Source organism: Pan paniscus, chromosome 11 (genome assembly GCF_029289425.2).
Source record: "Pan paniscus chromosome 11, NHGRI_mPanPan1-v2.0_pri, whole genome shotgun sequence".
Taxonomy (NCBI): domain Eukaryota; kingdom Metazoa; phylum Chordata; class Mammalia; order Primates; family Hominidae; genus Pan; species Pan paniscus.
The window spans coordinates 40425693-40443022 of record NC_073260.2 but is presented as its reverse complement, the minus strand read 5'-3'; the positions used below and the strand labels follow the sequence as shown (position 1 = coordinate 40443022).

The 17330-nt window shown below is 47.9% G+C and overlaps 1 protein-coding gene across 2 annotated transcripts in view; it reads left to right on the top strand.

Moving 5' to 3' along the window:
• COL15A1 (collagen type XV alpha 1 chain) overlaps window positions 1-17330 on the top strand; it is a 127080-nt gene that overhangs the window by 70930 nt on the left and 38820 nt on the right. For both annotated transcript variants that reach the window (XM_034967871.3, XM_034967870.4), the window contains exons 10-16: window positions 819-968; window positions 1378-1521; window positions 5782-5835; window positions 7484-7543; window positions 8752-8844; window positions 10266-10391; window positions 11296-11358. In XM_034967871.3, the coding sequence (XP_034823762.1) occupies window positions 819-968; window positions 1378-1521; window positions 5782-5835; window positions 7484-7543; window positions 8752-8844; window positions 10266-10391; window positions 11296-11358 (690 nt within the window). The remainder of the gene's footprint in view (window positions 1-818; window positions 969-1377; window positions 1522-5781; window positions 5836-7483; window positions 7544-8751; window positions 8845-10265; window positions 10392-11295; window positions 11359-17330) is intronic.

The window sequence follows — 17330 nt, the reverse complement described above, 5'->3', positions numbered from 1 at the left end:
TTCTTGGTTGCCAAAATGTGAACCCCAAATATCTGAGACAGGTCTCAGGAAAGTTAGGTAGTTTATTTTGCAAAGGTCAAGGACACGCCCGTGACACAGCCTCAGGAGATCCTGACAACATGTGCCCAAGGTGGTTGGAGCACAGCTTGGTTTTATGCATTTTAGGGAGACATGAGACATCAATCAATATATATAAGGTGTACATTTGTGCTGTCCAGAAATGCAGGACAACTCAAAGTGGGGAGGGGGCTTCCATGTCATAGGTAGATAAAAGACAAATGGTTGCATTCTTTTGAGTTTCTGATTAGCCTTTCCAAAGGAAGCAATCGGATATGCATTTATTTCCGTGAGCAGAGGGGTGACTTTGAGTTCTGTCTGTCCTTTGTCTGCAAGGAATTTCTTTATGGGCAAATTATTAGGGAAGTATGTAGCTTTTCTTATCTTAGTAGCTATCTTTTTAAGGGCTGGAATGGGAGACAGGTTTGCCCTAAGGAGTTCCCAGCTTGACTTTTTTTTTCCCTTTGGCTTATTGATTTGGGGATCCTGAGATTTATTTTCCTTTCACAAAGCTAAGGCCAGAGAAGTGCTTAGCAGAGATGTGCTAGAGGGGACTCTGGGGTGGGTGGGAGGATTCCCTGAAAGGTACGTTCTAATGCTGGAGCTCCAGGCGAAGGTGTGGTCCTGGAGGAGCAAAGGAAAGGGAATCATGGAGCCTCCAGTTATCTGAGGCTTTAGCGCTTTCCACCCCCCAGCCTCACACCCACTGAACCAGGGGCATGGGCGAAGGGGCACAGCTCCTCATGCCAATTTCATTTCAGGGTCCAAGCAGTGAAGACAGTTTAACAACAGCTGCAGCTGCAACCGAAGTGTCCCTCAGTACTTTTGAGGATGAGGAAGCCAGTGGGGTCCCCACAGATGGCCTGGCTCCCCTCACAGCCACCATGGCCCCTGAGCAGGCAGTCACTTCTGTAAGTGTCATTTGGTGTCCTCTCTGGCTCACAGGGGAGAGACAGGTCTGCATCATGTGACAACAGCCATCCTTGGCCTTGGCAGGGGCACCTGTAGCTTGGTTATGAGCACATGTCTGGGTGGGCAGCTGCTGGAGGGAAGCAGGACACAATGCCGGAGTGTAGCAGAGGCCACAGCCCTGCTCCCTCCTAGCCTTGCCCAAGAATTTACTCAGAGACGAGTGGTCCACAGTTGGCACTGAGGCTTAGAAGAGATGCATATTTCAGAAGGGGTGTGCTGGGGGTAACGATGATCGTAGGTAAGAACGTGCTTTGAAACTGGGCTGGCACCACAGAAACGACTGTTACAACTCCGTGGCAGCCTCATGAGTGAGGTGAGGTGGTGCCTTAATGCTGGTTTTGTTTTCAGGGTCCTGGTGATGAAGAAGACTTGGCAGCAGCCACAACAGAGGAGCCCCTCATCACAGCTGGGGGTGAAGAGTCCGGCAGCCCTCCCCCTGATGGGCCACCGCTGCCCCTGCCCACAGTGGCTCCTGAAAGATGGGTCACTCCAGTAAGTGGCATAGAGCTGTAAGATTTGACTTGGCAGACCTTACAGGGGAGAGAAAGAAAGGCCAGAGTTGTGGGAGGGGCTGGCCCCCAGCTTTCTCAGAGGTAGGTTTTCACGTTGGTTTGCAAATTTGGGCATTTGAGGAGCTTTAACCTGGGGAACACTTGAGGAAACTCCAGCTCATAGAGAAAAAGCAAGAGATTAAAATCAAGGGGACCTAGCTTTGTGTCCCAAACTGATCTTTGGATTGAAATGAGATCTAACAGTCAGTGTTCTTCTGGGGACAAAGCTGACAGTAAGACGTGGTGGGTCTGTAGAGGGGATGAGAGCATCAGTGCTGTGTGTGTGTTGGGGGGTGACCTCCAAGTCCCTGCCAACATGAGTTTTTATGACTCTTGGCTACAACTGTGTGACCTTAAGCAAATCCGTTTATTTCTTTGGCCCTCCATTTCCTCATCTGTGAAAATGAGTGGCTGCAAGGCCAAGTCAGAGAATGAATGCAGGTTGGAGAACGTTTACAAAGCTCTGTACACACACCTAGGGTTGTCACCACTTAAGGACTATAACTGTGTCTCTTAGAAATAGGAAACCCAGACCTGGCCCTCAGCTTGGGCTTGTGTGAAGAGGGACTGCTCTTCCAATGTGAACACATTTTTAAAGGAAAATATCTCCTTGGTGACCAGCATTGGCTCATCAGTTCCCCAAACACCACTTGGTTGTGCACACTTTGAAAGCCACCACTCAAGCTACAGTCACGTGGCCCATTGGCCACGGTGCGGCAGGACTGACCTGTGAGGGGAGGGGCTGTGGGACGGGAGATCAGGACAGCCCCCTGAGGTCCTGAATGCCCCTTGTTCCGGGGCCTCCTATAGCGGTTATCATGCTGCTTCCTGTCTCTTTAGAGTTGTCTTGCATTCATTCGTTGATTCACTCATTGACTGGACACATAGCGGCTCTGGGCCCTCAGTCAGGACACTTGTAGATAGAGATGAATGTGACCTCACTCCTGTCCCCAACAAATTCACAATCAAGCGGCAGGAAATAAGCCATCTGAACTGACATTGATTAATCACTCTGTGCTCCAAGTTTACCTGATTCTCTTTACCACACTCCTCTTCAGTATAAGGTGAATGGGAGATAAGATGTGGAGAGGTAAAGTCACCTGCCACTGTTGCCTGCCTCTGAGAGGTAGAGCTGGGATTTGAACCTGCATGCTGGCCTGCAAAGCTGGAGCTCTTGAGCTTCACCTAGCTGAAGTCCTCATCCATGAGAGTGTGGTGTGGTGGGAAGATCCTGGACTGGGGGCCAGGAGTTCAAGGTTCTGCTTCCAGAGATGCCGCTGACTTGTTGTAGGCCCTGGGCCTCCTTGTCATCATCTATAAAAGGAAAAAAGGTGAAGAACAACTCTGGTTTTTAACTCTGGTCACACATTAGAGATGGCTGGGAAGCTTAAAACAATGCAGGTGTCTGAGTCCAGTGCTAGACCAAGTAACTGAGACACTGGGGCTGGGGCTTTGGGCTTGCAGGGCATCTAGTGGGCAGCCAGCTCTGGATTGACCTGCTCATGCACTGTGACTTCCCAAACAATGTCCCCCTGCTCTTCTGCACCTCACCCCAAGGTATACACAAAGCACCAAGTTCAAATCTCCCTAGTGATGCCACATCGGGCACAGATAGAGCTGGTTCTCCTGTTTCTTTCTCTTTTTAACTTTTTATTATTGAAAACCTAAAAATGTCACAAAAGAGCTTAGACAAAGGAGCTTAGAATAGTATAATTAACCCCCACATACCCATCGTTCAGTTTGGATAATTATCAACACTGATAATCTTGCTTCATCTGTTCCACCTCCTACCACCATCTTTTTTGGAGGGAAGGGGAATACTGGAGTATTCAAAAATCAACCCCAAACATCCTATCATTTATTTAACTGGTAAATAATTCAGTGTGTACGGCTGATAGAGTGATCTGGTACCTTTGTTTTGGTCATAGCCATAGTATCACGATGCATCTAACAAAATTAGCAGGGGTTCCTTCGTATTATCTAATACCCTGGCTATTTTGTTTTAAAATACCTCTTTCCAGTTTGTTTGAATCTGAATCCAAACAAGGTCTACACATTGCATTTGGTTGATACGTCTCTTAAGTGTCTCTTAATCTCTAATTGTCTCCCACCTTCTTTTTCCCTTTTGCCATTAATCTGTTGAAGAAACTGGGTCAGTTTCTTCCTTAGACCCTTGATGTTTTCAGCTTTGAGAAGTCAGTCTGGTAAGGCTGGCTGTGCTCATGGGAGTGTGAGAGTTACTGCTCCTGGGAAGCTCTTTGTCCACATATATTAACAATCATAAGAGCGCATATTGCTGACCCAGAAAGTTCTCTTCTAGGAATTGATTCTAGTGGAGATAGTCTGATAGCCTTTGTTGTTGCCGCTTTTTAAAAAAAGGCTTTGTTTACAAGGATGCTAATCTCAGTGTTGTCCATAATAGAGAAAAATTGGGCATAATTTAATTAGCCAACAATAGAAGATTAATTGAATTAAAGTATATTCAAACAATGGAACATTATGTAGCTAATAAAATTATACCTGTTAGAAATATTTAATGATGGGGGAAATGCTTAGCATATAATGTTAAGTGAAAGAAGCTGGTTGTAAACCTGAGTATATTGTGTGGTTAACTATTTAAAAATACACACATGCAAAAACACTAGAAGGAAATAACCTCTGTAAATGTTGGCAGCTGTTGCCTCAAAGTGGTGGAACTGTGGAAGGTTGTTAGGTTTTTAATACATTGTGGTTTAATACATTTTCTACTATGGTGGCTTACAATTTTTATGATAGATTTTTTAAAGCTCTGAGAAGGAAGAGAGAGAGACAGACAGACACAGAGAGAGTTAGAGATAGAATGAGAGAGAGAAACGGAGACATGGTTGATGTCTGATGAAGACATTCCTGCTAAGTCCCCACGTTAGGGCACTCAGATGAATGCCCCGATTCCTGAGCAGAGTCTAAAAGCACAAGATTGTCAAGAAGGCACCCACCTTGGGATATCTCTAGGATCAGTTTTTTTGTTTCTGTTTTTGTTTTCTTGAGACAGGGCCTCACTCTCTTGCCCAGACTAGAGTGCAGTGGCGTGATCTCGGCTTACTGCAGCCTCCGCCTCCTAGGCTCAAGCGATTCTTCTGCCTCAGCCTGCAGAGTAGCTGGGATTACAGACAGGCATGTGCCGCTACTACCCGGCTAATTTTTTTGTTTGCTTATTTGTTTGTTTTTAGTGGAGACAGGATTTCACCATGTTGGCCATGCTGGTCTTGAACTCCTGACCTCAGATGATTCACCTGCCTCAGCCTCCCAAAGTGCTGGGATTACAGGCGTGAGCCGCTGCACCCGTCCTCTAGGATCAGTATTGGCCCAGCCTCTAGGATCAGTATTGGCAGATATGTAACAGAGCCAGGCAAGCTATACTGCCATGGTGACTCTAGGTCAGTTTGAATCTCAGAGTCACCGTGACAGTATAGCTTGCCTGGCTCTGCTACATATCTGTGGCCAGTTTTCTTCACTTCTCTCTGTCACAGTTGACTCATGCATCAAATGGGAATCATAATCATAGAACCTACCTCTTGATTTGTGAGGATTAAATGAGTTCATCCATGGAAAACATGACCCAGCACATAGTACATGCTCAATAAATTAGCTGTCTAGAATTATTTTGCAGATGAGGCCCAGAAAGGATTAGAGCTTTGCTCCTAGGGGTCCAGTAGGAGTGAGAGCCTTTGTCTCTGGATTTTTTAGTGCTTTGGTTTTCTGCACTGTTTACAACCACTGTCTTCAGACGGGAGCCAGAAGTTGATTAGCAAAGCCCACACTGGTCACAATGATGTCATTACATTTCTAAGGACTGACTAATAGATCTTAACAAATATATGGAGAATGTTGCCCTGGAAATGAAGTAATATATTTAAAAATCTGTGTTGTGGAACACAAGTGAGAGAGAAGACTGATTGTCAGGTGTGGGTGACTCCAAATGCCAGGCTCTTCCCACTAGTCATTTGGCAAGTAGGTACTGTGAGCCTATTATCTGCCGGTGCAGGGGATGGTGCAGTGATCAGGCAGCCTCTCTCTTCATGGAGCTCACTGACTTCAGCCCAGTACAAGCCCTAGCTCATGCCCAGCTCACTGACCAGGACCAGGGAATGTCATCGGAACTCAGCAGCCCCATGTCCCAAATATGTTGTGGCCACGTTTTAACCAAATCTTCTTGTTTTAGGCTCAAAGAGAACATGTGGAAATGAAAGGACAGGCTGGGCCCAAAGGAGAAAAGGTTTGTGCTGTGACCATCCTGGGGAACACTTTGGCTCCTGATCAAGTGTCCTGAACATGTTATTTAGGTTTGATTTAGCCCACTCTGATCAAGGGGATCGCAGAAGCAGCAAAGGGCTAAGCCCAAAAGAAATGGACTTGTAGGTCTGGGAGAATCAGGAAAAGGGCACTGGGCAGTTCTGACTGAGTCTCTTCTCACCACCTGGTGACCGTGGCCAAGTCCCTTGACCTCCGTGGGCCTTGGCTTCTCTGTCAAGTATCAAAGGGTCCTGTGATTCCACACCTGGCTCTGCCACACATCTGCAACCAGTTTTCTTCACTTCTGTGTCCGGGCTCTGGGCTCTGCCCCTGATTTTCTTCCTGGGAAAATGTTGGGCAGACAAGAGCTTTTGAGGACCACAGGCCTAGGTTTGCCTTTTTGTAGCTGTGGGATCTCCCGAAAGTTCTTTACTATTTCTTTGCTCCAGTTTCTCCATCTGTAAGATGGAGGTGGTGATGATGACCCTGCGGTGTGGGATGACGTGAGGGGATGTTTATAGAAGTGCTTTAGCTGGTGTCAGTCACTGCGGGAATAACAAATTCCTCTTACCAAAACACCTATTGGTGATAAGCTGTTCCCAGGGGGATGTGTCCACAGTGACCCCAGTCAAGAGATCCTGCCCAGGGAGCCTGCTCTGGCCATAGGCAGCAGCTTGGCTGCCTCTGGGAGCCTTCTCATCTCTACCATGACCCTGGTCCTCTGCCTGTCTCACCTCCCTCTGGGCTGCACAGAGGCCGTTCCTTGCAGCAGATGGTGCTCCCGTCCTGGGGCCTCCTGAGTGCCCACCGGGGTGTGGGGAAGGGAGGGCCAGGGCTGGGGAGGGCGGTGTCCTCACTTCTCTCTGCCTCTGGCTACCTCAGTGGACTTCAGATGCCGGTAGGGCTCTGGGGTGTAGCAGGAGGCACACAGATTTGGGGACTTTACTGTGGACATTTCCGCCCTCCTTTTGGTGGATCTGGCCATCCTGTCACCTTATTTGTCAGAGAAGCCACTTCTCTGGGCCCTTTTTGACAGCCAAAACCTCCTGGGATGCCACTCTGTCATTTTCTTTCATCTGCCTCTTTTCCAAATGTGTGCTTCTGTCATTCGAAAAGCATTTTCTGGGGCACTAGCCTTGTGCCAGGTGCTGGGACCTGGAGGTGATTCAGGCACTGTGCCTGCCCTTGAGGGGCACATGGTCCCAGAGGGGCAGACTGTGAGCAATGATGTTCCTGTAAAGGTCACACGCCCTGGTGAGAGGAGCAGGTGGGCAGGGCAGGCTTCATGGGAGTCCACACTGGGCCTGAGCACTGAGCACTGGTGCTCTAGCGGGGCCCAGATCAGAGGGTGGGGATAAATCCTGGAAGAAGGGAGGGTGTGTGTGATGCGTGCTCATACTGGTCAGCTCTTTCCACCACAGCCTGTGCCCTCCAACTATGGCACAGAAACAAAGGGCTTCTGAGCCCTGGGGTGGGACAAGGCATTCCCTTAAGCTGTCTCTGCAAAGGACAATGCCATTTTTCTTTCCTGTGTGATCCTGATTTTAAAGATGAGCACGATTTCTACAGAAAGGTGGGGAGATGGTAGGAACAGAGTTCCAGCACTTCACTGACCATTTTGTTCTCTTTAGGGTGATGCTGGGGAGGAGCTTCCTGGCCCTCCTGAACCTTCTGGGCCTGTTGGACCCACGGTGAGATTCCCATCCAGGCTTGTCACACACACAGGTGTAAGACCAGGGATGCAGCCAAAACAGCCACAGGCTGAGGACTCTCCTTTTTGGTCCCCAAAGTATCTTGCAGTCAGACCCTAGGGCTTTCTGCCTCTACTAGGACTCTGCAGTGTGCAGCAGCAGAATTGATTTCTATCCAGTTTAAATCCTGCACCTTGAGTGTCCCAGAAGTTCTTCGAACTCAACACTTGCCAAGCTGGACTCATTACCCATGCCCCAGACCTGCTTCTCCTCCTGGGTTCCCCATCTCTGGGGATGGCACCCCATCTATGTGGTCACCAAGAGAGAAACATCCTTGAGTGGTCTTCTGCCTTCCCCAGCCCTGCCCAGTGTGTCCCCAAGTCCCCCTGAGTCTAGCTGTGCAGTGCCTCCTCCTCCTCTCTTGGGCGATGGCACCAGCCTCCTAACTGGTCTCTCCACCTCCATGTCACCACTTCCCTTCCCCCACACACATGTTCCCACCACTGTGACCTTCCTAAACACAGCTGTAACCCCCAAACCCAGCTCTTCTGGGTGCCTCTCAGGGGGTGCTCAGTACACACACATTCAATGAATGAATTAGGCCCTGCCTGGTTCTTGTCTTCAGGAGTTAAGTGCTGGAAAGGTGTTTTGAAGATTCCCCTTGTTCTTCAGATACATTTGATGCCATTCAAGTATGCACTGAGGGCTCTCTGGGTGCTCGGCCTCCTGCTGGACTCTGGGCACCCAGTGTGTCTCAGGTTTGGGCTGGCTCTTGAGCCCTAGTTTAGAGGAGCCGATGGACCCACGCACAACTAAGCTTCGAGTCAAGTGGTCCTAGCATCTCACTGAGACCTTGACAGAGGCTAGTGGGAGCACTGTGGAGGGAGAGAATTCTGCCTGGAAACGGGGTAGGGAGGGCTTCGTGTAGGAGGAGACTGCGGAACTGGGCCTTGAAGGATGAATTGGGAATTGAAAGGCAGGAAAGGAGGCCGAGGACATGAGTGGGCTGCACAGCTGGGAGGCGGCAAGAGAGAAGGGTAGCTGTAGAGGGGAGTGGGAGAAAAGTCAGAGAGAAAACGGGGAGCAGAAATTATCGGGCTATAGGATATAGGAAACATTTCCCCATTTTGGAGAAAACTTTCAGTGACGTGGCTGTCCTTGGAGTCTGGCAGTTAAATGCAAGTAGTGGAAATTTCTTCTCTCTCCAGGCAGGAGCAGAGGCAGAGGGCTCTGGCCTGGGCTGGGGCTCGGACGTCGGCTCTGGCTCTGGTGACCTGGTGGGCAGTGAGCAGCTGCTGAGAGTGAGTGTGAAGGAGGACACAACCTGGTGTCTGGGACTGCCTTCAAAGTAACCCCAGAGGGAGGGACGTGGGGGCCAGGGACAGATGAAACCGGATTGGCCGCTGCTGGGGTTGCCGGCAGTGAGCTCATGGGGGTTCATTCTACTTTTCCTTGTACTTGTATGTATGTTTGAAATTGTTCACTTTGATCAGTTGCATTGTAAGTGAGTATGAGCCTACATTTATCTTCAGGACCTCCTCACCCCACCTTCTTCCTTTCCCTGGTGGGCTTCTTGAGCAGGCTGCCCTGCAGCAGGTGTGCCCAGTGCCCTTCACCTCTGCCAACTGGCTTTCAATCCTCCCTCCCCCTCCTCTCAACCTATTCATTAAAGAGACCTGCTGGTTTTGTCTCTGGGTGGCTATTCTACTTCAGCTTCCAGAACCTTCCTGAAATCTCCTTCCCTTATGCATTCCCTCCCTGCCTCCCTCTCCAGGCTACTCTTTCTCTTTGGTGCCTCTTGCTCCCCTGGCCTCCTGCCAAGGCTGGAGCTCCACCAGTCCTTTCTGAAATTGCCCCCTGGGGAGCTTCTACCTTCTCTAGCTGCAGCTGGTGCCTCTGTCCCTGAGAGCCTGTGCTGAATCCCTGGTTGAAAGCTCCACTTGGCTGCCCCTCTGCCCACTCCTCATGGCCAGGGCCAGAAGGGTTCTGGACTCCGTGGTTAAATGGAATGGGAGCCAAATGAATCTCCCAGCCTGGTGGGATCAGCCAACCCAGCAATGGGCTAAAAACACTAGTGCACTTCAGAAAGAGTTTTAAAAACAAGGCTACACCACAAGCAGTTCTTTTTTTTTTTTTTTTTTTTTTTTGAGATGGAGTCTTGCTCTGTCGCCCAGGCTGGAGTGCAGTGGCGCGGTCTCGGCTCACTGCAAGCTCCACCTCCCAGGTTTACTTACTCCATTCTCCGGCCTCAGCCTCCCAAGTAGCTGGGACTACAGGCGCCGGCCACCACGCCCGGCTAATTTTTTGTATTTTTAGTAGAGACAGGGTTTCACCATGTTAGCTGGGGTGGTCTCGATCTCCTGACCTCATGATCTGTCCTGACTGACCTCACAGTTAATCAGAAAACTAAGTTCACCAGAGCACCTCTCAGAATTCCAACTAATTGGATCTTTCTTGTATTCAGCCTTTTGGGAGAAAACACGATATGATGGGCTCAGAAAGACTGAGATTCGAATCCCAGTTCTGCTACTAATTAGCTGTGTGTCTGAGAGCCCTTGAGTCGCATGGTCTCACTGAGCCTTAGTTTCCCCATCTGCTAAGTGGGATCACCAAACCCTACATGTAGGATTGTTGAAAGAATTTGAGAGATTGCATGAAGCACATATTCAGTATCTCATTCAGTATTCCCCCACTGTTTCTAACAGAGTCTTTGTGTTTTTAGGGTCCTCCAGGACCCCCAGGGCCTCCTGGCTTACCTGGGATTCCAGGAAAACCAGGAACTGATGTTTTCATGGGACCCCCTGGATCTCCTGGAGAGGATGGACCTGCTGGTGAACCCGGGCCCCCGGTGAGCAACTGAAGTCTTCTCCCCATCTCTGTGGCTGTGGGGCTTCCTTTAGCAGGGGAGGGGTGTACAGATTGCAAAACCCAGCACTGTCCAAGGTTCGCGATGGGGAGAGAGCAGCTAGCTGTTTGTAAACAGAAATCCTCCTCATCTGAATCATTGCTGAGATTCGAAAGAAGCAGCAGCCAAGAAAAACATCATCCTACGTATTGTTTTGCTGCTTTATCATAGTCAATACAGATGGCCCCCTACTTACGAATGGTTCAGCTTAAGATGTTTTTGACTTTACAGTGGTGCAAAGTGATGCACATTCAGTAGAGACTTTACCTTGAGTACCCATACAGCCATTCTGTTTTCGATTTCAACACTTTATTATAAAATAGGCTTTGTGTTTGATGACTTTGCCCAACTATAGGCTAATGGAAGTGTTCTGAGTATGTTTAAGTTAGGCTAGGCTAAGCTATGATGTTCAGTAGATTAGGTGTATTAAATGCATTTTGGACTTAAGATATTTTCAACTTGCAATTGGTTTATCAGATGTAGCCCCATTGTAAGTCAAGAAGCGTCTGTACAGGAGACACAGATTCATAAAGAATCTTGGAATCATAGGCCATCAGGGCTGGGCCTGGGGTAGGAGACCCTTGGAGACCATCTGGTCCAACCCTGTCTCTAACTTCCCCAAAGAGGAGGAAATGTAATCCAGAGAGTGAAGGACAGTTAGCTACAGGTGCACAGTCAGTAGTGACCCAGCCTGGGCCAAGGACTAGGTTCCTGCCTTGCACCTGACATGAGGCCCTGGGCCCACCAGCCTCACCTGCCTCCCAACCCTGCCCTCCTTTTCTAGCAAGCGTGTGTATGTGATATTTAGCAGAAATGTTGTGGGTTGATTGTCACTGATGTTCCCCAGGGCCCTGAGGGACAGCCTGGAGTTGATGGAGCCACCGGCCTTCCCGGGATGAAAGGGGAGAAGGTACAGGGAACACGGGAGGGTCCCACCACATGGGAGCCACCAGGCCCACACTACTCTCTCTACCCCTAAGCCTGACCTTGCCTCTTATGTGACTGACCCCCTGGCCTCCTGAAATCCCCTGCTGGCCACTTCTGCTGGATGTCCCCATCATGGGACTCATCATGCCCAAGCCTGAACTCAGCACCTTCCCTGCCCACTCTTGTCTGCCCCTAGCTTCAGTGAATGGTGTTGCCATCTACCTGGTCACCTGGAGCGAGAAATGGAATCTTCTCTAACTCCTCCTTCCCTCCCTTTCTTGGTATGATTGGTCAGTGCCAAGATGGCCCAGTCTGACCTCCACATCTCTCACTTTTGTCTCCCCACTGAGCTGGACTCATCTCTTCTCATTCGCACGGTGGCCTTGGGCTCCCCGTTGCTGTCCCATTCTCTCCACCCACCCTCCAGCCTCCTGCCCAGTTCACCTTCCTGTAGCAGGCTCTCGTCAGCCCCTGCCCTGGCTACTGAGAAAAGATCAAGGGCTCAACTGCCTGCAGGACACACCCTAGCCCTGTGCAGACATCTGGCCCTTCCTGATTCGCACAAGCTGCCTCTCTAGTGCATCCCCCAACTCCTCACACGGCCTCTTGGCCAGTGGGCTGGTTCTGCCCAAATGCTCTGGGCGCGCTCTTCCCTTCTGTCCTCCTGGCCTTTGCACATGGTTTTCTCCCTGTTTGGGATGTCCTTTTCCTTTTGTCATCCTCCAAGACCCAGTTCAGATACATCCTCTGGGGAGCTCTCCCTGACTCATTATGAGCAGAAAGCACCCCTCCTTCCTCCCCTTTCTATGAGCATCATAGGAAGTTCCCATGCTATTGAGAACCTCCCTTGCCAGTGACACTAAAGGTGTTAGCTTACCTGTCTGCTCCTCACCCCCACCCTGACATAGAGCATAGTACTGCCTCTCTCTCCTTAGAACCTAGCACAAGCCTCTATTAGTGTTTGATGCATGAATGAAACTTTTTTCAGACACCATTAGTCTACTTTTCCCAGAGTCTGGCCTGCCTTCATCCTCTTCATTCTCTGTCTGTAAGCTGGTCCTGCCTCCTGTCTGCAAGCCTGTGCTGGTGCTACCTGGGGCGTGTATGTGTAGGGAGTGGTTTCTGCCTCTGCAGTGTTCCCAGCTTGATGAGATAAGCCATGTCTGTCAAAGGAAGGCAATAAAGACAAGGTGAGCCCTGTGCTAGGGATGCGATCAGTGGGTTTTACTGGGGTCTAGAGGAGGAAGAGAGATCTCAGCTGGGATCAGAAGTGGGGCCTTCTGTGAACCTCTCATGGACAAAGACGTGGAAAATGCTGACTCTGTAGACACCACCATCATCACTGAACTGAATTTCTAGTTTCCGTCAGCTCTGGAGTATGTTTATTTTAATTGGAACCATAACTCAATTTTCGTGGAAAGCTTATTTCTCAGAAAAAGATACAATTGTCAAGCTTTATAGAACTCATTTTACATGTACCAACAGTTTCATAGAAATTAAATTTTGCAGGAAGCACCACAGACCTACACTCTTCTTACCTGTTCTTCTTCCAGGCTTCCCCCCACCCACCCACACACACCCCTCCCATACTCTGTCTCGAACTTAAAGATACCTACACCCACAACTGCATACAAAACACCCTTGTACAGGCACTCTGCAGCTGCTTGAAGAATCAGCAGTGCAAGGAGCAGCAGGCTTGCCTAGGGTGAATGTTGGAGATCAATCACATTTGTTTCTGAAATTTGCTATGCATCTCAATTTGTTGCACTGTGCACATATGAGGTTTTCTGATCAAGCAAAAGCAGACTTGAAAGAACTTGGAAATTTGCATCTGGAGAGCTGGCAGGAAACTTTGCACATGATATTTACCTTAAAAACAAAACAAAACCAAAAAAGTCCCTAATAAACCAAGGTGTATATTCAGTATGTAAAATAACAAAACATGTGCTAAAGGAAATGAACAGCTTCAGGGCTGTAATAGATCATAAGATCCAATGATTCGTTTGATCTTTGACTCCCCATCAACAATATCTGTCCTTCAACTTGCATACCTCCAGTGACAAGGAACTCATCTCCTGCCCAGGCAGTGCCTTGCACCGTTGGATAGATCCACTTATAGGGAAGTCTTTCCATTTGCTGTGGTGAAATCAGCCTCCTTTCTCTTTAGCACAGCACATAGACCAATCTAGGCAGTTATCTAAAATGGAGTTTTCCCTACAAAGAATAAGGTTCAGGTTATTTAGCTGGAAAAAAATGTTTTTTATATAATAATTATTATTATAAAATATGAGATTGAGATCAAAACGATGCTCATTAAGAATTCATCAAACATCTTAAGTATGAGCTAAGCTATGAGGACACAAAGGCATAAGAATGATATAACAGGCTGGGTGCGGTGGCTCACACCTCTAATCCCAGCACTTTGGGAGGCTGAGATGGGCGGATCATGAGGTCAGGAGTTCAAGACCAGCCTGACCAACATGGTGGAACTTCGTCTCTACTAAAAATACAAAAATTAGCCAGGCGCAGTGGCACAAACCTGTAATCCCAGCTGCTCAGGAGGCTGAGGTGGGAGAATCGCTTGGACCCGGGAGCCAGAGGTTGCAGTGAGCCGAGATCGCGCCACTGCACTTCAGCCTGGGTGACAGGGTGAGACTCCGTCTCCAGAAAAAATTGAAAACAGATTGATACAACAGACTTGGGGGAAAGGGTGGGAGGGAGTGAGGGATAGAAGAGTACAGATTGGGTACAGTATACACTGCTCAGGTGATGGGTGCACCAAAATCTCAGAAATCACCACTGAAGAACTTACTAACGTAACCAAATACCATCTGTTCCCCAAAAAACGTATTGAAATTACACAAATTAAAATATTTTTTAAATGATACCTCAAAAAGAATTTATCAAATAGATTATTCTATGCTGAGTTCGATGATAGAAATACTCCTTACTTTATTTTTCCCAAATCAAGATGAGCAACTAACTCTTAAGATCTTTAGCCCAAGAAGGAATGGGTGAGGAGTAGCCTGCTTTCTCAGCAGTAGAATGTTTCTAGAAAGAATGCAGAAGAACTTGCTGAAGAAGATGGATCTCTGAAAAATCATTCCTTTCTGCTTTTGCACTGCAGATTCTGCCATTCAGTTCTCGGAACACACCTAGTGTTAACAGTTGTTGTTGATTTTCTACTTTCAGAATCTAAGTCATTCATGTTATTCTGCAGTCTCAAAAGGTACTGGGACACCTGGGCAGGAAAGAGTTTGTGCTTGGAAATTTTCTTCAGTGTCCAGAATTACTGTGGAATGCTGAATTGCCAGTAATTGCCTTTGAGTAATTTCACTGAGCTGCCAAACTGTCATTGTAAAATCAGCTTCTGTCTTTTCCGTTGATGTAAGAGAAATGCAATTAGATCATCATCACCTTCCCTTTCTCCAAGCAATCCCAATTGGTCTTTGAACAATTCTCTAAACCTTGTATAAGAAAGAAAAGAGAAGTAAGCTGCTTTTGCCTAGGATGCAGTAATGGGTTTAGACCTTCTAACAACATGTTTAAATGAAACACTGAAATAGTTGCCTAATTTCCTATTTTATATCTTCTTTCATTATCAGAAGTGTTTGGTTCAACATCTGGATTATAGGCCTCCATAAAACCAAATAGATGGCTGGGTACAGTGGCTCACTCCTGTAATCCCAGCACTTTGGTAAGCCAAGGTGGGTGGATCACCTGAGGTCAGGAGTTTGAAACCAGCCTGGTCAACATGGCGAAACCCCATCTCTACTAAAAATACAAAAAATTAGCTGGGCATGGTGGCGGGCACCTGTAATCCCAGCTACTTGGGAGGCTGAGGCAGGAGAATCACCTGAACCCGGGAGGCCAGGGTTGCAGTGAGCCGAGATCGTGCCATTGCACTCCAGCCTGGGCAACAAGAGCAAAACTCCATCTCAAAAAAAAAAAAAAAGATCATATAGATCATAGTCAATTGTAACAGAAAAGAAACTGGTTATCAGTATTACAAACAGCAGAAGGAAAACCAGCAGACATCCACAAGGCAGTAAGATGTGCTGTCTCAGAAGCCACACAAGCAAAAAGAATTCTCATCTCCATTAGGTTCTTTGAGGTTCCTGTGTGCTGAAATTGAGTAATGTCCTTAGAAAATCCAATTCACCACAGTAAGCCAACATTTTGAATCAATTCTAAACCACGATGTTGTAACAGACGGCACTATTTTACCTCATTCCTTTGCAATGTTTCCATTAGTGAACTGATACCTTCATATTTCATCACTTTTAAAACCATACTTGCAGCTCTGCTATTTGGAATTCCAAGATTGCATGCATGCCCTCACTGCACAAAAATTCTCTCACTAAGAAATAATGTACAACTCCAACATCACCATTTTGGGAATAGGAGCCTTCCCTCAGCCTGTTCATTGGAGCTCCTCCTTTTCACCCTGCCTGTTCACATAAGTTCCAGTAAAGTGGACTCTTCTACCCACAAGTTAATCTACTCATGTTCCAAGCTGATGGCCATCTTATCTGTGAGTCAATGGAATGGATTTGGATACTCTCTTTTTACCATGTCTAAGCTGGATAAAATCATCTAAGACCGTAAACCAAGGCCCATGATATCTTCTAGAACGTCTTTTGAAACTCTGTAAGATGCCCTCTTGATTGGAAAGGAATGAGGAAGGCAACTGAAACAATTCAGTTTTTCACTTTATGGACATACTTTTCTGTAACAAGATCAGCCGGCCATGCAGCTACAAGGTTTTTAGAGGGAGGCTACTTTAGTTTCTGTTTCACAACAATCCTGATGGTAGTTTGACTTGTTACTGAAAAGATGCACAAGATTGGCACTTTCATTAAAGACAGATTGCAATGGGCAGCCAGCAACAAGCCAATCATACCCAAGAGAAGCAGACATAGCAACTGTAGCCTCTGGGTTAGGCTATAAAATTGGCATCCAGTTATTGGAGTCATGTTTCCACTGCAGGTGGAAGGTCACACTTAGTTTCTCCCTGGTGAGGCTAGCCAGCAGGGAGGTGACAGAGCCTAGTCGCTGTCACTTCTTTCACCGAGCACACCTTCTCCTCCCGTCTCCCCAGAATGGCTGGAGTGTCTCTGCTGGCTCCTTTGCCACAGAGGCACCAACTTTCCATGAAGCTGCCCCTGGAGACCTTATGGAGGGCTTTGCTTGCAGAAATTCCTTGCCATTCCAGCCTCAGAGCCTGCCTCCAGAGCCTGGTGCCTCACCTGGGAGCCCAGACCACCCTCAGCCCCTGTGATCCCCATTCCTAGGCCAAGAACTGGGTAGTGTGTCCCAATAGGAAAACACTGCAAGAGATGGGACCCTTCCCATGCCCCACGCATGCCCCCAGGTGAGAGGCATTTGTCTTCCTCCAGCATCAGGTGGAAACCCTCACCTAGCAAACCCATGAACCTCACCCATGGGAGCAGCCAGTTCCATGAGGAAGGTTATCACAGCTACCAAGCAAACAGCATGGGCTCGAGTCTGTGAAGGAGAAAGGGGGAGATTGTTGCGTGGGGGTTGCCTATTGTGTGCAGGCAGTTTTGCGGACACGTCATGGCCTCATCTTTCTCATCTATCCTGAGAGCTTTGCTTAGGCTCATACTCAACTAGAGTCCCAAAGATTCAGAGCTGGAAGGAACCTGCAAATTGCTTTAGTCCCTGGTTTTCTGTGCCCTGGCAGAGCCATGGGACTTTGTGGAAGTGCCTTAGGGCTGGTAGGTGAGGGACAGAACAACTCTACTTCAAGCATTTATTAAAATTAAAATTAAATTGTAATCATAAAAGTAATACATGAATATAGTTTTCATTGCCTCGTGTGTCCTATTTCCTCTTTCATTATTTTTGTTAGAGTAGCTCCTCCAGTCGTGTTTTCACAGACTGTCTGTAGATGGCAAACTTTCTGAGACCCTGGATTTTTAAAAATGTTTT